This window comes from Cyprinodon variegatus, unplaced genomic scaffold (assembly GCF_000732505.1).
Source record: "Cyprinodon variegatus isolate N-32 unplaced genomic scaffold, C_variegatus-1.0 Scaffold119, whole genome shotgun sequence".
Taxonomy (NCBI): Eukaryota; Metazoa; Chordata; class Actinopteri; order Cyprinodontiformes; family Cyprinodontidae; genus Cyprinodon; species Cyprinodon variegatus.
The window spans coordinates 256,242-278,483 of record NW_015150572.1 but is presented as its reverse complement, the minus strand read 5'-3'; the positions used below and the strand labels follow the sequence as shown (position 1 = coordinate 278,483).

At 35.9% G+C, this 22,242-nt stretch overlaps 1 protein-coding gene across 1 annotated transcript in view; it reads right to left on the bottom strand.

Moving 5' to 3' along the window:
- Positions 1-22,242, bottom strand: part of poln (polymerase (DNA directed) nu) — a 66,192-nt gene that overhangs the window by 33,013 nt on the left and 10,937 nt on the right. Inside the window, exons 5-9 of the mRNA XM_015375445.1 lie at positions 21,847-21,930; positions 21,565-21,660; positions 21,243-21,299; positions 20,989-21,045; positions 16,193-16,258 (exon numbers count right to left, since the gene is read on the bottom strand). Of these exons, the coding sequence (XP_015230931.1) occupies positions 16,193-16,258; positions 20,989-21,045; positions 21,243-21,299; positions 21,565-21,660; positions 21,847-21,930 (360 nt within the window). The remainder of the gene's footprint in view (positions 1-16,192; positions 16,259-20,988; positions 21,046-21,242; positions 21,300-21,564; positions 21,661-21,846; positions 21,931-22,242) is intronic.

The following is a 22,242-nucleotide window of genomic DNA, read 5'->3' as shown; positions in this document are numbered from 1 at the left end:
CTTCTTTAAATTCAGAAACGTACATGAATTAATTTAAAAAATACTTTATTGATTCTGAAGGGGGAAAACACTACAAATGATTTATACATTCAAGTTAAATTGACTGGTCTAAATGGAGATTAGTATGAAAACTAGGGGGATATAATGTAGAAAAACACTTGAAGAAAAATAAAAATGACTAATTTTTGGCCTAAACTAAAATAATAAATTTTTCCACAACAAATACTCTTTGAAAAATAACCCCAGTTTGATGAACTGCAGCAAAAAAATGTTGCATGTCTATCGAAATTGTCTTTCATTTTATTTCATTCCATCCTTATACCAAACAGATGGAGAATAGAGAAATAAAAAGGATTTAATGGTTACGAAGGACACCTCGACCTGTGGGCCCATGTGCAGGTGGACTAACCGAGAAAAAAAAAAAAAAAAAACAGAAATAAAACCTTAAAGGCATGGAGACTACATGGGTAAAAGCAAAACTAGGTTTCCAATCATGCAGTGGACCCACACCTCTTCATTTGGATTGTGTGGTTGGAGCAAAGGGCTTGAACGTGTATGAGATGTAGAGGTGAAATATGTCCTTGCTTCCAACACCAATTAATCATTTATAAGAAGAGGTAGAAAAAGTGTGGGCCAAGATAAACAATGCAGAGGTAGGGTGTGGAAAGAAAGGGCTTCATATACTGCTTTAAAGCACCGAAACAAACACACACACCTGCAGGTCCTGTGTTCTTTAAGTGGAATGTAATTAAGGTTGTGTGATCTTTGGTTGTATGGATTTTTAGTCCTGTAACGTGACAAGTGATTCAATATGTAGGAAATAAGTTTTCCACTTGTGCTGCACTGTGACATGAGCATAAATCAATACCAATACACTCACACTTAACCCAAGATGGAGACCAGAGTAAATTACCTGTTAGGTACTCAGTTCAGACACTCACTTCACCAACACATCAGCTCCTAAGTTTGGATTCATTTCTTATTTGAAAGGTGAAAAAAAAGAGACTCTGATAATACAAATGAAGACTAGAGGACATTAGGAATTACAGCCTTACAGAGAGAAAAGGACGAGTACATACTAAAATAAAATAAGATTAGCCTGCTCAGCTGGAAACCATGAAAAAGCCCACTCTTAGACATATTTATGGATACATCAGTCCAGTCAAGGTGGAGACGTCCAGGGCCACAGACACAGTCACACTGATGGGACTGAATAGAGACCTGGGCACGTTTAATGGGACAAGAGGTATAAAAGGCCTTAAAAGAAATGTGTCATGCAATGCGGCAGCGTATTCTCACACTCTTCTCACCTTTAAACTAAGCACTTTTATCGAGATTGGAAAAAAGTACCACATAAGAAAATGACTGGGATCTCTAAGCACTCAACTCAAGTCAACTCTATTTATAAAGCACATTTAAAACAACCGGGGTTGACCAAAGTGCTGTACAGGAATCACAGTTTCAGAGCATAAAATAAAAGCTGAAAGCTAAAATACATAAACACAATGCAAAAAGAAAAAATGAATGGAGATAAAATATAATAGGATAAATGTTTCAATTAATATAAATTTTAAACTAAAATAAAATCTAAAATAAAATTTGCCATATGTCCACTTAGAGTTGATTAAAAGCAAGGGAGAAGAAGTGTGTTTTTAGAGAAGATTTAAAAACCTCAAAGGAGCCTGCCGATCGAATACGCCAAGGCCCTTTGGTTTTAAGTCTGGTTTTAGGCATGAGCAGTGACCAGTTTTTCTCACTAAAGTGGAAAAACTACTGGTACTTCTGATAAACTACTTCAGATAAATGTGACTAAATAATTGTTCTTATCTATTCTTTATGCTTTTTGTGACACAAGACAAACAGTTTCGTTGTCTAGGCCAGGGGTCTTTAATGTTGTTCGGTCTAAGATCTCTAGATAGATGAAGAAATGCTGCAAGGACCCCTAAATCTAAATTTAGAACTGCTGACAAAAAAGGTATGAACCTGTTAAGCCCAGAGGGACTTAAATAGATTTTTGCCTAAAAAGATGATACAAAACTAATCAAGAATAACTCAATATATTTTAGGTTTTAACGTAAACCTAGTAGTAGCAGTAGTTTTTGTGTTAGTATTACTATTTTGTCTGAATTGCTTAGGATTTGGGTCACAGTATGTCGACTACTCACTACATTAAATACCTCTGGTCTAGGCTTTACAAGGGCAAATTAAACAGGATTTTCAAAACATATCCAAAAGTCGACTTTTAGAAATGCGTTTTTTTGCGTTTTGAAGAAATGAGAGTAAGATTGAGCTTTCAATAAACAACAACATGGGTGGATTTGTCTGAAAGAAAGGATGTTAAAAATCAGCCATCCCCAATGTAAGGTGTAGAAAAGGTTAAACACTGGGTCATAAAGTAATAAAGTGAAAATATAATCTTTCAGCTCACCAGACACCAAATCAACCTTCTTCTATCATTAACTGAGTAAAAAAATTATTATTATTTTTTTTTCATAAATTTTATTTTAAGGTTTTAAAGTTTAGAACATACAGATAAACAAGCACACACATAAAAAAAAAAAAAAAAAAAAGGCAAACCGGGCCCAGATGCACAAGACAAAGCATAAAACAATGCGGTTGACATGGTGTACACACAACACATACATACACAATCATGTATGAAAGTATACATTAGGAATAGAGGATGAAAAAAATTATTATAAAAAAAAAAAATTAAAGGAAAAATTTAAGGTTCTCATACCCTGGATGATCTTAAGCCCATTCCTCTCTAGCTGCTGTGCTGTTTAGATGTATCCCATATGGAAAACACATAAATGGCTATTACCAGATCTCTGCAAAGCTGAATGCTCTACTGATAAAGGAATCAAGCCATTTGATTTTGGTGTGTTGGAGAGGGGATGCACTTAGAAGTTGAAGGAAAGTAGCTCTTCACGACTGAAAGAGACTGGTTTTAAAATTCCTGCATGTTTACCTGGTTAAAAAAGACTTAAGTGAGAAGATTGGGTCATTAACACAGCTACGCAGTGATATTATGGTCCCAATTAAGCCATTTGAATAAGTCACGTTGGAGCAGAGAAACGCCTAAATCATGCAGGAAAACAGGCCCAGAAGTCTACAGTCATGATTTGAGGCAGTCTAAACTCACTGTGAAGGATGAGTGGTTGAACGTCCCTCTCTCCAACTATATTACATTTTGTATAAGACTAGTAACTGTCTTATTGGCTAAGGGGAAATTTGAGATCCCGTTAGAAATGGAATGCCTACTCAGTTTTGCTTTATTATAGCATGTATGAAACACTGTGACGCTAGAACACCCATTAGTTATGCATGTGATGCACTCCTTCTCCCTTCATTACATCAATGTGTCTCAGTTGTACAGCTCTTACATCCACACCTGTTGAAAGCACTATGCTCCATTCCATAGAAATGCCATAAACAGCACTTCATTAGCCTCTCGGAGAGATGCACTCAAAGTTTAGAGAGGTTTCTGAGCCATTGCTGTCGAACACAATGACATACGTTCCTGTCTCTCGAGTGTATTGACGATGAATTAGCCTATTAATCATGCACACGTGTTTGGTGTTTTGTGTGCTGCCTTCCGACCCCTGACAGTAATCAGTGCCTTATCACAGATTTTTAACAACAGAGTTTTTGCATACTCCACTTCATCCTATTCCCTAATAATAGCTCGCAATGGTTTGATAATGACGCAGAGACTGGCTTCCCCAAAAAGCCCCACTAATGATGCATGAGATTAAAGCATCCGTTTGCACAGCAGATGTGAAGAATAGTGTGTCTGAATCAGCTCTAGCTGGAATATTCATGACAGTTTGGGGAAATCTGAATCATCTGCAGGTAGAAGGCAAATAAAGAAAACAGAGATGAGATTATTCTCTTTGTGCAAATGAGTCTGCAAATTAGCCTTAATGAGAGACACAGCTGAATCCCTAAGTGTTTATTTAGTCTCTGCTCAATGTGGATTTGGCTAAAGATTCTAATACAGATCTAGTTTGCCATCATTTATATTTTTTGGCATTGTTTGTAGGCAAAACATTATTTTTTAAAATAGGTTAATATGCTATTGCATACACATTCTATTTACTGAAGACGCAGCTAAACAGCCTTAAAAGAGAAAAAAGAAGAGGAGAAGAGAGACCTGAAGCGTATCAGTGGCCAAAGAAGAAACAAATTGAGTTGTGATGCCGCCTTGAGCTAGATTTGGCAAGAAGATTTATTGCAGAATTAAATCAAGTGAAATGTAAAATTTTTGCACTTCAGGAGTTCTAGGTAGAGCATAATAACGAACAATAAAAAAAAAATCTTTTATCCAAAATATTTAACAATTAATCCATTATTAAATTAGTTGACAAGTATTTCCATAATTGATTAATCCAATTAGTTATTTCACCCCTACTGGCTTTAGTTCTGGTAGTCAGGTAACGTTGAATTTTTTTACTAGCAGCTAAGAAGTCTTGTGTGTGGAGGGGAAAAGGGCAGGTCTTCATGTGGAAAAACAGTTGGGGGTTGGGCTTACACTTCATCTGTAGTATAAGGGATAGTTCCCTTAAAGTTGTATCGTCAACACTATACTTAAACATAGAAATACAATGTGTGTGTGTTGGTCAGCAAGATATGTGTGTCTAGTTGTAAACCAGCAAGTACAAAAAGAATTTACAATTAAATTAAGATCAAATCTAAAAAATAAAAAAAACGTTTTTTGTAAAACATAAAACCTATTCTTTATTTATGAAAGGTGCCATTAATTTGGTGTCATCTATGTTTCCCATCATGCTAGGAAATATAAAGCACTTCTGTGGGTTTTATTGCATATTTGTCACAGAGGGAAGGAGTTCCTGCAGTTTATAGACTACAAGGTACTTATAAATGTTTAAGCCGGACTAATGTAGTGTCAACTTGCCAACCAAAAATGACAGATATGCTCAGAAAGCAAGGTTGTGATGATAGACAAGTGGATACCATTATGCAAAGCCTGTCTAACTTGATAGATAGGACGTAATACCACTTAGTGCCATAGATGCGAGGACTTTTATGAGTACCAATTCTCCAAAAAGTGGCAATAATTAAAGGCTATATCCAGATACAATACTAATCTGGCATGATATCGATACCAAAAGGTAAGATTTGTTTGCGTATTTTTGCTATTGCTAATTTTAGATTTCTGGGTTATTCATTTTGCACGTTTAATTAACTAGCATTCTATCCTATTATTCATTTTATTTCAGGAGTTAAGAAATTGGGATAGAATATCTTCACCGTTATCGATATTGAGTTTGAGTCCTGCATGGAAGAAGTAACTGGTAATTGGTGGTACCAATAGAAAATGTAGATCCACAGATAGAAAAAAAAACATTTCATTTCACAGGTGCAGGCATGGGTATAAATGAACAAAATGCAGGCAGGTATCACACAGAGAGTTATAGCATGAATGAAACTTATTTATTTAGATTTTATTATTCATTAACTCTACATCTTAACAAATAAATTTATTTTAGAATATCCGGATAAAAATACGTTTTTAAGCAACAATGCAAACCTCCTTACCTCGGCCAATATTCAGCTGTTAATCTTTGAGCGGAGGGAGCACTGGATGAGCATGAGGCAATGTCCTTTACTACCTCTGTTATTAAGACGGAAAACAAAGCATGTTGTGTTTAAGCACTAAAACGGCTGTGTGTACACTTTGTGATCACGGGTTGAGTCGCACTATATTGGTCTAGGTTTTTAAATGGGGATATTTGCAGGTAACCGGTAGGGTCTTGGTTTTGGACTCTACGGGTGCGTGCAGATACAGTTTTGAAAAATCTGACCAGTGCAGGACTCTGTTGTGACAACCCCACTTTGGAGAGACAAGTTTTAATAATGCTCTGAAAGAAACCATAATCCTTCCCTTAGGAGACCAGCTAACAGAATGACATTTTGCTTATTGGATTGCTTTGAAAAAGCTTTGAAAGAAAACAAAGACCAATATCACTGTCAACTATATTGACACAAAGTGGCAAGTGAAATCTGATGGTGTGTCAGAATGACACACCCTGTCTTTGAATGATAGTTTTACATATCTGATGAAGGGGGATTAAAGTCCTTGATTTTATTCTTTTTCTTGTTTATTTAGGCAGTAATTATTATGGGTGGCACAATAAACTTTTATTACAAATATGGACATGTTTGTGTTAACTTAAGCGTAGGCCTATTGTAAAACAAAAATAGCTCTGCATGTTACAGAAAGACCTTGAGAAAGCTCAGGTTTTTAAGGAAATGTCTGCTTATTAAACAATCAATAGTTAGTCGATATCAACAAAATGTAGAGACACATGCTAATAAACTTTCTAGTTTGAATTAAAATTTGTGATTTATTTTTCTTCTATTTCAAATAAATTTATGCATATTTGATACTATAATAATAGTATCAAATATGCACCTCTTTTTGGTAACATCCAAAATAAAAAGTAAATGGTTGTGATATAAAAGTTACAAAAACCTTTATCCAGCAGTAAAGTGACACAAAACTCAAAACTGCTCTTTAAATATTAAAACTAACATATTAAAGCCACACCTTTATATACTTTAAAGGAAGGAAAACTTTCCAAACCGTGACTCAAAGGCTTACGATTGGTGCAGCGATACATCTGATACTATTTACACTTGACAAGTTTGTCCCTGAATCGCCATGCTTAAAAGTCTGATACATATCTGGTCCACAGTAAGGTTAAGATGGATTCTCTGAAGCAAAGTGTTCTGGTAGGTAGATGGGGATATTGGTGTTGGGTAATGTAATCTGCACAGCACCACTTTAACATCCAGCAGTATGCACACATAAAAAATACGACACACTTAACGCGGTCACTAAATTATCTCCCATTCACATTGCAGCGACTTAACTCTATCTTCTAAGCCTACAGAAGGACTTCTGGTGGTGTAGTTAAAGCGAGTGGTTCATTAAAAGGAAGGTTGAGAAAATGTGCTTCTGTAAGATACTGAACCCTAAAACTGGCCAGGGTATAAATTAAATTTCACAATGTGTGTGTGTGTGTGTGTGTGTGTGTGTATGTGTGTGTGTGGTGTTACAGAAATGGGGTAGGAAAAAAAAAAGGCATCTAAGGGTGATTGATGTATAGAGGTACACAGCATGAAGTGAGCATTGTCAAAAGTGGGCCTAAAACCCCCTCTGAATGCTCAGATCTAAGTTAAATAAATATATATCCAATCAAACACAGATAATTTAATTGGAATGATTTACATATGGTATATAAAAGACACCCACAATTTAAGTTTACTCACCATCTGGTCTGAGATTAAAATAGACTTATGATTTTTAATGTCAGTAATATCTCTTTTTAAAATGCCAGAATAAGTAATTTTTTTAATCTTTTGACTTTACCCATTTACATTTATGATTTTTTTTACGATTTAAGTTTAGATTACTGGAGTTTAGATGTCTTAAAAAGCTAACCGAGAAAGCCCAGATGATGTGGTCATTGCTTTGCAAGCTTTAGATGGATTTATCAACAACATTTATTTTACAGGGCCACATCCATACAGGACGAAACCTCAAACATGCTTCTTCCTTGTATAACTTTAACCAACGATAACCCAGACTTATGGAGTTAAAGTTCTGGTTCATCTTTGGTTCATCTGTTCTATAAGTAAACAGACATAACAGATGAAGATGATATTGGTTTGAAATGTGTGAAAGCCTAGATGATGATGCTTGTCTGACTTACATGCATGAAAATACCCTCTGAAGTGTTAGGGTTGCTGGAAGAAGGGTTGGTACACTAAATTTACTACATGGCAACACAAGGCAACAATATTATGTGGAAATACAGAAGCAAAATCCCAAGACAGCAGGTAAAGAGTTATAGTTATATTTGTGCAAAAATAGGTCTCACAAACAAAACATAACCTTAACTTAAAGCCAATTAATTAAACACAAAGTAAAAAGCTGCATTGGCCAAGATAAACTTAATCTCCACTTTATAGAAAGTTTTGGGCAGCGCTGAATAGGAATATCTAAGCTGGGGGGGGGCTAAAAAGCTGACCACTAGAAATGATTCCTGCAAACCGTTGTGAGAAATGCAGAAGGAGAGCCACATTTGACCCAAGTATACCTCTCTAAATTATGTTTGACCAAAGAGAAAGAAAATGGACGTAAACCCCTTAAAAGTACAACCGAAATCTAAGAAAACCTCTCATTATTCTGGCTTTTTTCAAATACCAAGTACTCAAGGTTATTCTATCTAACCTTAAAGTTAAGCATGATTGAAAGTGACTCAGTCACTAAATATGTTGTGGCTTTCCTTACAGTATATTCCTGCCAAGTAATCAGCAAAAATAAAACTCTAAGATCACTCTTTATGAAGCATTTACACCAATAATGGCTGATGTCCGTCCTTTTTAAGAATATTGGTATCAATACATCTGTATTGATACCAATATTTATATATTAATATCAATATATATGTATATTCTATTGGTATCTCTGCTTTTGTCTCCTTGAACCCCAGTCGGCCTCGGCAGATGGCCGCTCACACTGAGCCTGGTTCTACTGCAGGTTTCTTCCTGTGAAAAGGGAGTTTTTCCTCTCCACTGATTGCCTTTGAGTCAATCGATGCAATCAACTGGTTTTCCTTAGATAGAAAACTTTGAATCAATTTGACTGTATGAGCTGGAGATCTGTAAAGTGCCTTGAGATGACATGTGTTGTGAATTGGTGCTATATAGCTAAACTGAATTGAATACCAGTCGATATTAACAAGTGCTGTTGTTTCCATCTTATCGCTGTTTGTGTTTCGGAAGGGGAAGGAGGTTGATCATGTGGTGTTTGTTTGGTCATGTTACTCTTGTAAAAATGCAGCACATGCTTGTGTGTTTATTTAAAGTAGGGAAGCAATGAAAGAACTTTGAAAGTTATTTTTATCTGTTGCCAAATAGAAAATTATACACAGTATATCCAGCTAAATATTAGTTATCTGTCATAAGAGCATTATCAATATCAAAACGGCCCAAATGTTCATGTCAGTGCATGCCTCCTGAAAATAACAAGTAAATGAATAAGGTACATGCCGTATTACACAGTGGATAAGTATTAAACTGATTCAGGATTATACATGAGCAAATCAATGCCAGGATATAATAAACAGTGTGCGAATACAAAATTAGGTCAAATACTGTAAGTGTATCAAATGTTTTCTCACAATGGCTTGCTTCAGCTAACAACTTTTGCAGCAGAGTATTGCTGGACAAAACATTTTCCATTAATTTGGAATATTTTAAAGTAAGATAAAACATTACTAGAACCCTAAAAACTTACAGAAATATTTGTTTCTGAGTGTAGCGTAAAATAAATGGGGAAAAAAAAAAGTCACAGATCTCCTTTCTTTATACTACAGCACCAACTATGCTATGACATACAGAAAGGAAACAGAACATTAATTCATCATCTCCATAAACCAAACAGTGAATCTAACACTTGTGTGGGTGACAGAAATGTGAAAAACTGTCAGAGGAAAGTGAAAAAAGGAGAACAGAAGTGAAACACAGTGGAATCTGACTTCACAGCCTAAGGAAGGAAAACATTGTTAAGTTTGTGACAGAAAATGAGCAGGTTATTGAGTTATCAGGAGTCAAGTGTTCTTCATTTGGCTTTAAAGAATGGCTATGCAGAGGAAAGAGCAGGACAGGAAACCTAAACAGGTCATACAGCTATTAGAAAATAAAGAAAGATTTTAACTGAGAAATAATTGAAAAAAAAAATAACAGCAGGCAGAGAAAAACATGTTAAGGAAACAAAAAAGGAGTATCACCAACAGATATCACCACTGGGGATCACAGACATCTAATGCCATTTTGCATTTTCATAGATCAAAAAACGAGCTAGCGCCGCATAGACCTACTTCTCTCTCCAACACAACTGATTTCTCATGGTGATACTTTTATCCCTGCTTTTATTCCAGCATCCCATTGTTACTAAAGACTGGCATTACCTCAGCTGTACTCATGATACTTCAAAGTCCGATCCCTCTTCAACACTCCTCATTTCAATATCTTTTCTTGTTGAAATCTCCAAATGAAGTGTTTTTCATTTCTGAGTGTCTAATTGAACTATGCATAAAGGCAGCTGCATGTTTATTCACTACTATGTAGCTCTTCACAACAATTATCTGCTTAATTTAATGAAGGTAAAATAGATGTATATCTTACTGCAGACATGTTTATTGTGATTTGAAAGATAAGGCTTGCCTTTAGCATCCCAAAACACAATTTATTTAATTTTCCTCCTCATCCAATCAAACTAAGACTTCCTGACTCCAGTTTAATAAACACTTCTGTCCCTGGCTAAAATGGAATACCTGCTGTATTGTAAGAGCTATGTGTAGGAAAGTGAAACTTTTAGGTGCTTTTATTCACACTATAGTCCAGGAATAAAGTAGGCTACACTGGTGATATGCTAGCTAGGAGAAATTGGAATAATGGTGCAAAGTCAAGAGCATCAGAGTACGAATGCTGGTTATAACCGAAGCAGAAAATACATGTACCTAAGTGTTGCAAGAATTTTAGTTATTTTAAATTGAATATTTTACTGTGCATGCACTGCAATGCTGAGCATGACATGGAGACAGAACATCCCATAATGAGCNATTAATGACCTTTCCTGGTTGTACAGAAAGTGGGTGTGTTCAATAAAAGAGGAAGCCTTCCGGAGTCGTGCGGTGTACGGGGCACGGAAGCTACCGCTAAACTGAAGTCATCTCTGGATAGTTATTGCTATAGCAACCCATTAATGCTACAATATATATATATTAATATCAATATATATGTATATTCTATTGGTATGTCTGCTTCTTTCTCCTTGAACCCCAGTCAACCTCAGCAGATGGCCGCTCACACTGAGCCTGGTTCTACTGCAGGTTTCTTCCTGTTAAAAGGGAGTTTTTCCTCTCCACTGTCTCTGCAAGCATGCTTAGTGTGAGGGATTGCCTTTGATTCTATCGATGCAATCAACTGGTTTTCCTTAGATAGAAAACTTTGAATCAATTTGACTGTATGAGCTGGAGATCTGTAAAGTGCCTTGAGATGACATGTGTTGTGAATTGGTGCTATATAGCTAAACTGAATTGAATACCAGTCGATATTAACAAGTGCTGTTGTTTCCATCTTATCGCTGTTTGTGTTTCGGAAGGGGAAGGAGGTTGATCATGTGGTGTTTGTTTGGTCATGTGACTCTTGTAAAGATGCAGCACATGTTTGTGTGTTTATTTAAAGTAGGGAAGCAATGAAAGAACTTTGAAAGTTATTTTTATCTGTTGCCAAATAGAAAATTATACACAGTATATCCAGCTAAATATTAGTTATCTGTCATAAGAGCATTATCAATATCAAAACGGCCCAAATGTTCATGTCAGTGCATGCCTCCTGAAAATAACAAGTAAATGAATAAGGTACATGCCGTATTACACAGTGGATAAGTATTAAACTGATCCAGGATTATACATGAGCAAATCAATGCCAGGATATAATAAACAGTGTGCGAATACAAAATTAGGTCAAATACTGTAAGTGTATCAAATGTTTTCTCACAATGGCTTGCTTCAGCTAACAACTTTTGCAGCAGAGTATTGCTGGACAAAACATTTTCCATTAATTTGGAATATTTTAAAGTAAGATAAAACATTACTAGAACCCTAAAAACTTACAGAAATATTTGTTTCTGAGTGTAGCGTAAAATAAATGGGGAAAAAAAAAAGTCACAGATCTCCTTTCTTTATACTACAGCACCAACTATGCTATGACATACAGAAAGGAAACAGAACATTAATTCATCATCTCCATAAACCAAACAGTGAATCTAACACTTGTGTGGGTGACAGAAATGTGAAAAACTGTCAGAGGAAAGTGAAAAAAGGAGAACAGAAGTGAAACACAGTGGAATCTGACTTCACAGCCTAAGGAAGGAAAACATTGTTAAGTTTGTGACAGAAAATGAGCAGGTTATTGAGTTATCAGGAGTCAAGTGTTCTTCATTTGGCTTTAAAGAATGGCTATGCAGAGGAAAGAGCAGGACAGGAAACCTAAACAGGTCATACAGCTATTAGAAAATAAAGAAAGATTTTAACTGAGAAATAATTGAAAAAAAAAATAACAGCAGGCAGAGAAAAACATGTTAAGGAAACAAAAAAGGAGTATCACCAACAGATATCACCACTGGGGATCACAGACATCTAATGCCATTTTGCATTTTCATAGATCAAAAAACGAGCTAGCGCCGCATAGACCTACTTCTCTCTCCAACACAACTGATTTCTCATGGTGATACTTTTATCCCTGCTTTTATTCCAGCATCCCATTGTTACTAAAGACTGGCATTACCTCAGCTGTACTCATGATACTTCAAAGTCCGATCCCTCTTCAACACTCCTCATTTCAATATCTTTTCTTGTTGAAATCTCCAAATGAAGTGTTTTTCATTTCTGAGTGTCTAATTGAACTATGCATAAAGGCAGCTGCATGTTTATTCACTACTATGTAGCTCTTCACAACAATTATCTGCTTAATTTAATGAAGGTAAAATAGATGTATATCTTACTGCAGACATGTTTATTGTGATTTGAAAGATAAGGCTTGCCTTTAGCATCCCAAAACACAATTTATTTAATTTTCCTCCTCATCCAATCAAACTAAGACTTCCTGACTCCAGTTTAATAAACACTTCTGTCCCTGGCTAAAATGGAATACCTGCTGTACTGTAAGAGCTATGTGTAGGAAAGTGAAACTTTTAGGCGCTTTTGTTCACACTATAGTCCAGGAATAAAGTAGGCTACACTGGTGATATGCTAGCTAGGAGAAATTGGAATAATGGTGCAAAGTCAAGAGCATCAGAGTACGAATGCTGGTTATAACCGAAGCAGAAAATACATGTACCTAAGTGTTGCAAGAATTTTAGTTATTTTAAATTGAATATTTTACTGTGCATGCACTGCAATGTTGAGCATGACATGGAGACAGAACATCCCATAATGAGCCATGCTTTAATGTCTACAAGCTACTGCTGTCAGAGATCAGTTTTTCTGACTTCTAACACCTTATTGGGGTGATTATGAGACATTTTCACAATACATAACTCTCCCATGAGGTTTAAGACCATTAGTGTCATCAGCTGCTATGTGCTCATTTTAGAATAGAATAGAAAATGCCTTTATTGTCCCACAATGGGAAAATTGTGGTGTTACAGCAGCACAAGATTATAGCAAAAGTGGTCACAAATTGTGGGGCTTAAAAAGTGTATAAAAATAACATAATAAGTGACATAGTTAATAAAATAAACAACTAAAATACTGTACTGTACAGTGTTTTTACAATATAAATACTGTGCATCTGGAAATAATAAATTACCACTATACAGCTGTATTATGAAATTTAGGCAGGATCGGGATGAGTCGGCGATAAAGATGAACACACAAACTGTTTCTGCTACAATTAAAATGTGTCGTTTTTATTCTGCCACAGAAAACAGCAAAGCAAGCACATCAATCAAGGCACGGTGCTGAATACAAATTTTATTGTCTCAATACAATTTATATTGTCCCCCTACTGTGCAACCCGCACAGCTAGGCGTCCGTACGCAACCCTAGCAGACCCCGCCGGTGTCAACAAGCCCCGCCATTTATGCCACACTTCAAAGTAAAATCTTTCTAACTATCAGGAAAAGTGACCGCTCCCTCTTACGCCTGGAGCGCATGATTACAGAAACCAAAATATGGAACCGGCATGCCCCGAAACCACCCAGGGCTTGTGGACAGCCGAAACCAAAAACAAAATTACATAATGATCAGATACAAAAACAAGTTACATCATGCCCAGTACCTGGTACCAATCACTGCTTCATCTGTGTTACATCCTCAGAGCTACTGACCCTCCCCAGAGCTCATTATGCCCAGTATCTGTTCCCCAAAGCTCATGGACACAGTGTAAAAAAACATGTTCCTGCTTCGATACAAACTTATATAAAAAGAGTACTTCATCTGTGATACAAAACTTGTATGATTGTCAAAGAACATAAAATATAAAACCCATATATATCAACAGCTGTGGACATTTTTACAGTATCGGATATTTGAAAATAGCAGCAACACCAGAGATGTGCAGATCACAGCAGCATGTTATCTAACTAAGACAGAAACTGTGCAAAAATCAGGTTAGATGTAACAACTTATTGAGGTTGTTGGGAACAGTGGTGGTCATAAAGTCTTAGAGCGGCCTAAAGGAGGGATCTGTGATAATGGACTTTGGTACATTCAGGGTGCAGCAGTTTGTCACTGAAGGAGCTTTCCAGTTCAGCAACAGCTTTATGCATGGGGTGGGAGACATTATCCAGCAGAGATGTTATTTTAGTTAGGGCCCCTTTGGTCCCCACCCCCTGCACTGAGTCCAGAGGGCATCCAATCACAGAGCTGGCTTTCCTTTTTCTTTCTTTTGTTCTTAATTCTTCTTTTACTGACTTTTTTATTTGACTGTTAAATGTATCCATCATAAGATCATAAGACAAACTGATAAATGCTTCAATGAAGTTCTTTTTTAAGTGCTCTAAGCCCACCCACGATCAAACTGGTTAGATCATATCAATAAAGCTGCACATAAATTACTGCAAACAAGCACTGAAGAAAACCACCTTAATGTGTTGATCAATCAATTCCCATACCTGTGTCTGAGTGGTGGAATCAGAACTGTGCTGACCAACAATCACATCAATCATTTGGCAGCAGCACAATCAATTCAATGTGTACCTTATATCACTCACATATCACGAAGCGAGATAAGAAAAGTCTGGTGGCTTCAAAGAGAAATAGATGAGTGTTTCATTCAGATGATCAGTACAATAGAGAGTGAAGCAGTTAATGGATCCTGACAGCTGGGGGAAGTTAAAAATGAGCAAATCGATTGACACATACCAGGTAGGAGTGGTAGGGCTTTATAGTAGAAGAAGAAAAGAAGTAGCAAATGTGAGTGAGTCTGTTGATGTTTAGTAATTGCGCAAAAAAAAATAAAATTGAACGTCTACTTCTCTTTCTTTGTTGCATTTAAGAGGCTGGACTTTCGCTTACCATTTTCTAGGCCGTATGAAGCTTTTTCAAAGTTCTATTTAAAATTGGGTTATTTTTTTCCTAATGTTTTTGTGTGTTAGTTAATCTAAGTATGTTTAAAGGGTCATTTGAAAGGGATATAAACCCTTTATTTTTTAATATTAGTGCTAGGGTTTTTGTGCAGAAACAATCCATAAGAGTGGTTTGAAATGTAGAATGGCAAAGATGTTTTAATTACCTTGTAGAAATGCATTTAATAGTGAAAGGGAAAAACATGTTTCGTTTAGGTAATTAGAAGTTCCCAGAGAGCCTGCTGAAGTTAAAATAGAACAGGAAAAGTTTAACTTAAAGTATTCAATGCATAATTTTTCTGTGCTATGGTTCTGCCACACAAAGAGGGGATTTATTTTCAGGCTTTCTACACATCTTTTCATGAATTACTGATACCTCTGGAGGGCTTTGTATGGAAGTTTCTAGTTTATTCCAGGAGGGTGGAGAGAGTAGGTAAGGTAAAAGGAAAGTCACCAATGCTGACAATGTTTTCAAAAAAATTTAAGACTGAAGTTTCGTTAAAATATGTGCATGTCTGTGTTTTGTCCCCAAGGAATGACAATGATTTTTTTTCTTAGCAGAGTACCAATACCAATCCTTAAAAATAATTTTAATGTAACATGAATTTTTCCCTTTCTGAACACACAGAGAGATACTTATTATTCCAATGCTGTCTAATACACCATTTATCATAACCATAACTTATAGAAACTATCAGCTTGTTATTGCATACAGTGGGGATATCACAATTGTCTGTTAAGATGTTTAAAGTTATCGATTTAACTATTTACATGAAAACTTTAACATGCTCACAAAGGAAAGTATAAAAACAAACATTATTACATATTTGGTAAACAAAACAGTCCCTCTTTTATGTATATAAACGGTCATAAATACTGACAACTTTCTCATGTCGTAGAAGAAGGTTAGACTGCAAGAGGAAACGTAATCTAGAGCTGACCAAGTTTCAGCACCATGGACAGCTCTATTCAGACAAGCAGACAGAAGGGAATGCAAAGAAATGCCATGTTGGTTAAACTTACGGGATGTTTGGCCGAGATTCTCCCAGTCACAGCACTCGTCTGGCACCATGTAGAAGAAATGTAGTTCTGGTGGTTTTCAAATCCAGAAAAAAAAAAAAAATCAAAGAAGGATAAAATTTCACCAACAAAATCAAAAAGTCATCACTTATTCAAGGTATTTGAACAGGACATGTGATCTGTAAGTTCTCTGTAGCCGATTCATCTATATTTAAATACATAAGAACAGTTGTGATACATGAAGCCACCATTGGTTTGTGGATTATTATTATTAACTGGTGTTAACAGCCATAAGCCATACCATGCCCACTTTGAACAATCTGTTAATTCTCAACCCAATTAAATAAAGAAGAAACATATAGAAAGATAATAATTAAGTGTGATGTTATTTGATGTAACTAACATTTAACAGTGACAAAATAATAATTGTTGAGAAAATGGTTTATCTAGTTAATCATCAGACTAGTTCAACACATTTTGGTATATTTCAGTAGTTTGGCTTGTTTGAAGCTTTCCTTTAATTTATTCCAGTTTAGATTAGCCACTGCTGTAAATTAATAGGATGTAATATTCCTTTTTTTTATGTTTGGGATTGGAGTCTGGACTGGCTAACAGACGACCAAACGAATCACTTTCACCATCAGCCAAGCAGACAGACTTTGAAGAGTCGACAACACATTTGACAAACAAAAGCTGCTGCTTCCATATGGGAGGTCTGATTGAGGCCCATGTGAAGAGACAGTCAGACCAAGAACTTCCCTAACAAATCAATACAACGCTGGCAGAAAGAGAGTGACAGCTTCAGAAAACTATCTCAGACATGGCATTTCATTACTTTGCTGTTACAGAAGAGCCAAAGTATGAGAAACTTTCATGGCTGACAAATTTTCACTAATCCCGTTTATTTAAGTTGGTTTTAGATATCATTTATTCATATTCTTTTATTTGAAACAAAATCGTTATTCAGGATGTGTCCCAACTAACCTTAAATATGATGCATTACAGGATATTCCTCAATTTTTCTAATTTATTTTTTATAATAGGGCTTTTGTATAAAGGATTATGTCATGCTTAAACTGCTATTATTTTAGATTAACTGAGGACTCCATGAAATCATTGATGCTGGTCGTTTAAGACAGTAGGTGCTGCTTTGGCACCATACAAAACAGCAAAAACTGTTTTCATCAGGAACACTGAATATTTAATAAGCTGATCTAATCAAGTTTGTCTAACTTAACTAATAGTGTGTTTTTTTTAGCAGTTGCAAAACTTATGTTTGGAGTTCCTCAGAGCTCTGCCCTAGTGCCTGATTCTTTTCCATTATATATGTGTGTTATTGGTCTACTTTTAAGAATAAAATATTGCTTTTTACTATTTGGCAATATTACGCAAAAGTAATTGTGCATTAAGATAAAAAAAATGACAGTTCTCCTGAGCCTTTATTCAACTGCCTTTATGATTATAATGCATTGACAAACTTTAATACTGTTTAGCTCATTTCAAACAAAAAGTTATTCATTGTATTTGATATGCAAACCATAGTTATGCCATTATTAAGACTTTCATTTCATAGCATGGTTGTTTTCCAGTGGGTATTTGTATTTGTATCCCTAAAGCCTTATTTACATTCAACTAAAACTTTGTTTCCATAAATAACTTAATGCTTTTATGTCAATACGTATAGGTTATTGTCTTTCCAATGTAATGGCTGCATGTGCTGCTACTTGTCCGCTCAGAAGAACTGGAAAACATGGGCATACATACAGCCATATGAAAAAGTTTGGGCACCCCTATTAATCTTAATTATTTCTATTTCCAAATATTTGGGTGTTTGCAACAGCTATTTCAATTTGATATATCGAATAACTGATGGACAGTATTATTTCAGTATTGAATTGAGGTATATTGGACTAACAGAAAACAGTACTTATTAAAACACAATTTGACAGGTGCAAAAATATGGGCACCTCAGCAAAAAAGAGACAATATTTAGTAGATCCTCCTTTTGCAAAAACAACAGGCTCTAAAATTAAAAGGGGTGCCCAAACTTTTTTAATGGCTGTACCTGTGTTGGCCTCATTCCATTTCATTAAAGAATTAGTTATAGGATTTTAAGCTTCTTTCTGAAAGTAACCTATTTTACAATTCTTTTAACACATTTCGCCTTAACATAAACATTAAGATGAAATGACAAATTGCTTTCATTAGGTTCTGGGTCCAAACAGAAACGTAAAGCTAACTCTATTTCTTAGTTGTTGCTCCTAAATTATGCTGGAATTTATTCATCCATAAAAGAGGCACTTCAAGTCTAAAGGCTTTTTGTCTAGAAGTTTAGACACCAACAGGCTATTATATCTTTTTTTTTTTTAATATAATATTATAATTCAATGTTGTGTTATGTTTGTTTTAACTGTTTTTGTGATATCTTCATGGGTTAACATGTTGCTCTTACTTTAATGAGTTTATGGTTTAGTAGTAACTTTCTGAATTGCACTGCTTAAGGTGGCTGCCCGTTGGAGAAGTTCTGGTAGCATGACTGAGATATTCTTTTTTTTCTATAACTTTAGTTTCTCCATTTGTGGATTGGAGCTTCTTTTTTCTGATGTTTTTGGTTCTGGTCTTGAAAACTGTGACACCACAAGGATCTTTACTGATATTTTTTTCCTTTTTGGATACTTTTTATGATGCGTAACCACAGAAAGTTGATTATTTTACACACGGGAGCAGCTCTTTAACATCTCTAAAGCTGAAATAATACATCAAATACTTCCATAAGTACCAGCTGATTTGAAAAGGAGAAGCCAGGGATTCAGAGCACAAGCAAGGAGACAAGAAAGGAACAAGAAATTAAAGCCATCTCTTGCATTAATCATCATGGGCAATGTGAGATCTTTAGGAAAGAATTTATAAAACTCCAAGCTCAAACAAGAACCCAGCCAGAATATTGGCAATAAAGCATTATGTGTTTTACTGAAATGCGGCTGCAGGATCATATCTTGGACTCCAACATCTTTCTGCCAGGGTTTCTGACCATACAAGCAGACAGAGACAGGAAAATTCAAATGAGGTGTAGATAACACCATCCCTACCAGAACAGGGAAATGCTTTCCAAATAATAAGCCTTGGATCACAAGTGAACTGAAGCAACTGCTTGACAACAAAACACAAGCCTTTAAGAAAGGGGACAGAGAATCAATAAGTCTACAAATGCAACTTAAGGTTAAGATAAAGTAAGCAAGGAGGCATACGGCAAAAGGCTGGAAAACAAGCTCCAGCAGAACAATATGAAAGATGTGTGGTCAGGGATGAAGTAGATCACCGGCTTCAAGCAGAAGGATGATTAGAATGGTGGCAATCTGGACTGAGCCGATGAACTGAATACATTCTTCAACAGATTCAGTTCAGGAACAAGGTTCCCGTATTTATCTCCTGCCCACAGTCACATGAACGTCCTGCCCTCCTCTGCCATTGACTCTCCTTCCATGAGTTTGTTGTCAGGCAAATCAGAAGATGGTGCTGCTCCCTCTGCCTTTCATCTGACTGAAATGTAATAAGTCACCAGGTCCTGATGGTGTCATCCCCAGAGACCTGAAGGTCTGCATAGAGCAGCTCTGTGGGATTCAACAGCACTTGTTCAAACTTAGTCTGACCCGAGAGACAGTTTCAGTGAGGTGAAAGACCTCCTGCCTTGTTCCAGTGCCAAAGAAGACTCAGCCAACAGTCCTCTGTGACTATAGACCTGTTGCCCTGACATCCCACACCCTTAAGGTCGTAGAGAAATGTCTTTTAATTCACCTAAAAAAATGAACATTGCCATGGAGTTGGAGTTGATGATGCCATTATACACTTGCTTCAACAAACTCACTGTCAATTAGACAAGGCAAACAGCACTGTGAGGATCGCGTTCTTTGATTTCTCCAGTGCATTTAACACGACTCGTGGTGACTCTTGATGTTCACCTGGACAACAGACTTGACTGGAGACGTAACTGTGAAACAGACTACAAGAAGGGGCAGAGCAGAGTGTACTTCCTAAGGAAGCTTAGATCCTTCCATGTTTGCAACAAGATGCTACATATCTTATATAAGTCTGTTGTGGAGAGTGTGATCTCTTCCCCTATCATCTGCTGGGGTTTAAGCATCAGAGAAAATTACTTAAAAAAGCTCAACACGCTATTAAAGAAGGCCTGCTCTGTTCTAGGAACTCCTCTGGAACCTCAGTAGATTGCTTCACGGAGGAGAACTCTTTATAAACTGAAGATCATGAACAACGGTGAGCTTCCTCTTTAGAAAATTTTTAAACAAAGTATTTTAAGTCAGAGGCTGCTCCAGATCCGGCGCAAGACAGACCAGTACAAACAGTACCCTTCCTGTCTACAGCTACTGTATCAATACCCACAACTACTCAATGAAAAACAAAAAAAATAAATAAATAAATCCTTTTAATAAGGATAAAAAAACTGCAAAATTTAAATGTACTTTGGGATTAATAAAGTATTTTTTAATTTGAATCCTTCAATGGAGTAATTTAGAACAACTATAAATATACTAATAACTATAATATACTATAAATTATCACTTTATTACAATAATAAAAACGTTTTCTTTCAAAAGTAAGGAATTCAGTCTGGGGTGTGTAAAACAAATGGTTTTAAACGTCCAAACAGTTAAAGACATGTTTTTAAATAAAATGTTGTGAATGTCTCTTTAAATGTTTTTAAAGAGATAAAGTGGTTATGTCTTTTTACAGTTCTGTATTTTCTAAATGGTTTTGTAACATGAAACCAGAGGTTGCCTCACCTTGCTCTTCATGCATGACAGAATCCCATCAACAAACGTTGACTTGATTTTGTGAACCTGCGGGAAATAAAAATTTATTTACAAGACCAAAGCAAATCTGTACTACTAAAAATGTTCTGCACTAACTTAAATTAAGCTACATGATAAATAAGAAAAACTGTCAGGTTGATCCTCTTAAAATTCAAATGTTACTTTGAGCTTAAATTTAATTTAAAAGAATCCAAACTACTTTGAACTGTAATGTAATAGCTGACCTGTCTGTACTCCAGAATGATCTTTGGAAGAGGATGTAGGTCCTGAAGCTGCAGCAACTAAAACAACAATATTTAAAGTAATTAACTTTTAAGTTTACATCCCTGAACTTTTTCAGTTTTATTTCTTGTCCCTTTTCACTTTATGTCTAGATTTCTGCTTTATATGTACATATTTAAAAGATGTTTGAATATTACACATCTTTGCTCCTTCAGAGTTTATGCGTATGAATATGCGTGTTCATAAATCAGCATATGCTGTGTTTCATGTATAATTGATGACTTGAGGTTGAAACTGACAGAGCTGTGTGTGCGTTTCCTGTACCGCAGCCTCCGATGTTGACTGCTGTTGTTTGTTGATAGTCTTGGGGAGCTTCTTGTTTCTGCAGCGCTCATGTAAACGCAGCTTCTCAAACAGCACCTTCAAACATTAGATACTGAGACTCTCTCCAAATAGAAATAAACATGACGAATAAAAACACATATAACATATGGCAGAGAGAAAATTCATGAGGATTTTTTAAGCATATGTATAAAACAATCTTACACCAATGAATACAGGAGCAAATGTTATCCTCCTGCAAACTAAAGCCCATTTTTAACTTACTGTTCGTAGCTGAGCGTTGCTGTTAACCAAGAAGATTTGCCCAGCTGCTTTGTGGGCCTCCTGCTCCAGCTGTTTCATTTTAGTCTGCATAAAAGATAATCACCTCTAGTAAAAACAAAGCACAAAACACCCATGTAATCTAGCTGCAGCAAATTACTGCATCAAAACTCTGTTACCCCTTACTGGGACTGAATCAAACTATCACATGCTTTATATTGGACACACTGATTGACCACATGTGCTCTATTGTAAACATTCTTAGTAATTACTGGCATCATTATTTTGTTTCTCCATATTTTTCTACACTCAGCCCAGTGTATTTGTCTCTTAAGTCAGTCACTTCATTTGGATGGGATTAAACCGATTTCAGATAATAAAGTAAAAAATCTTGGTGTT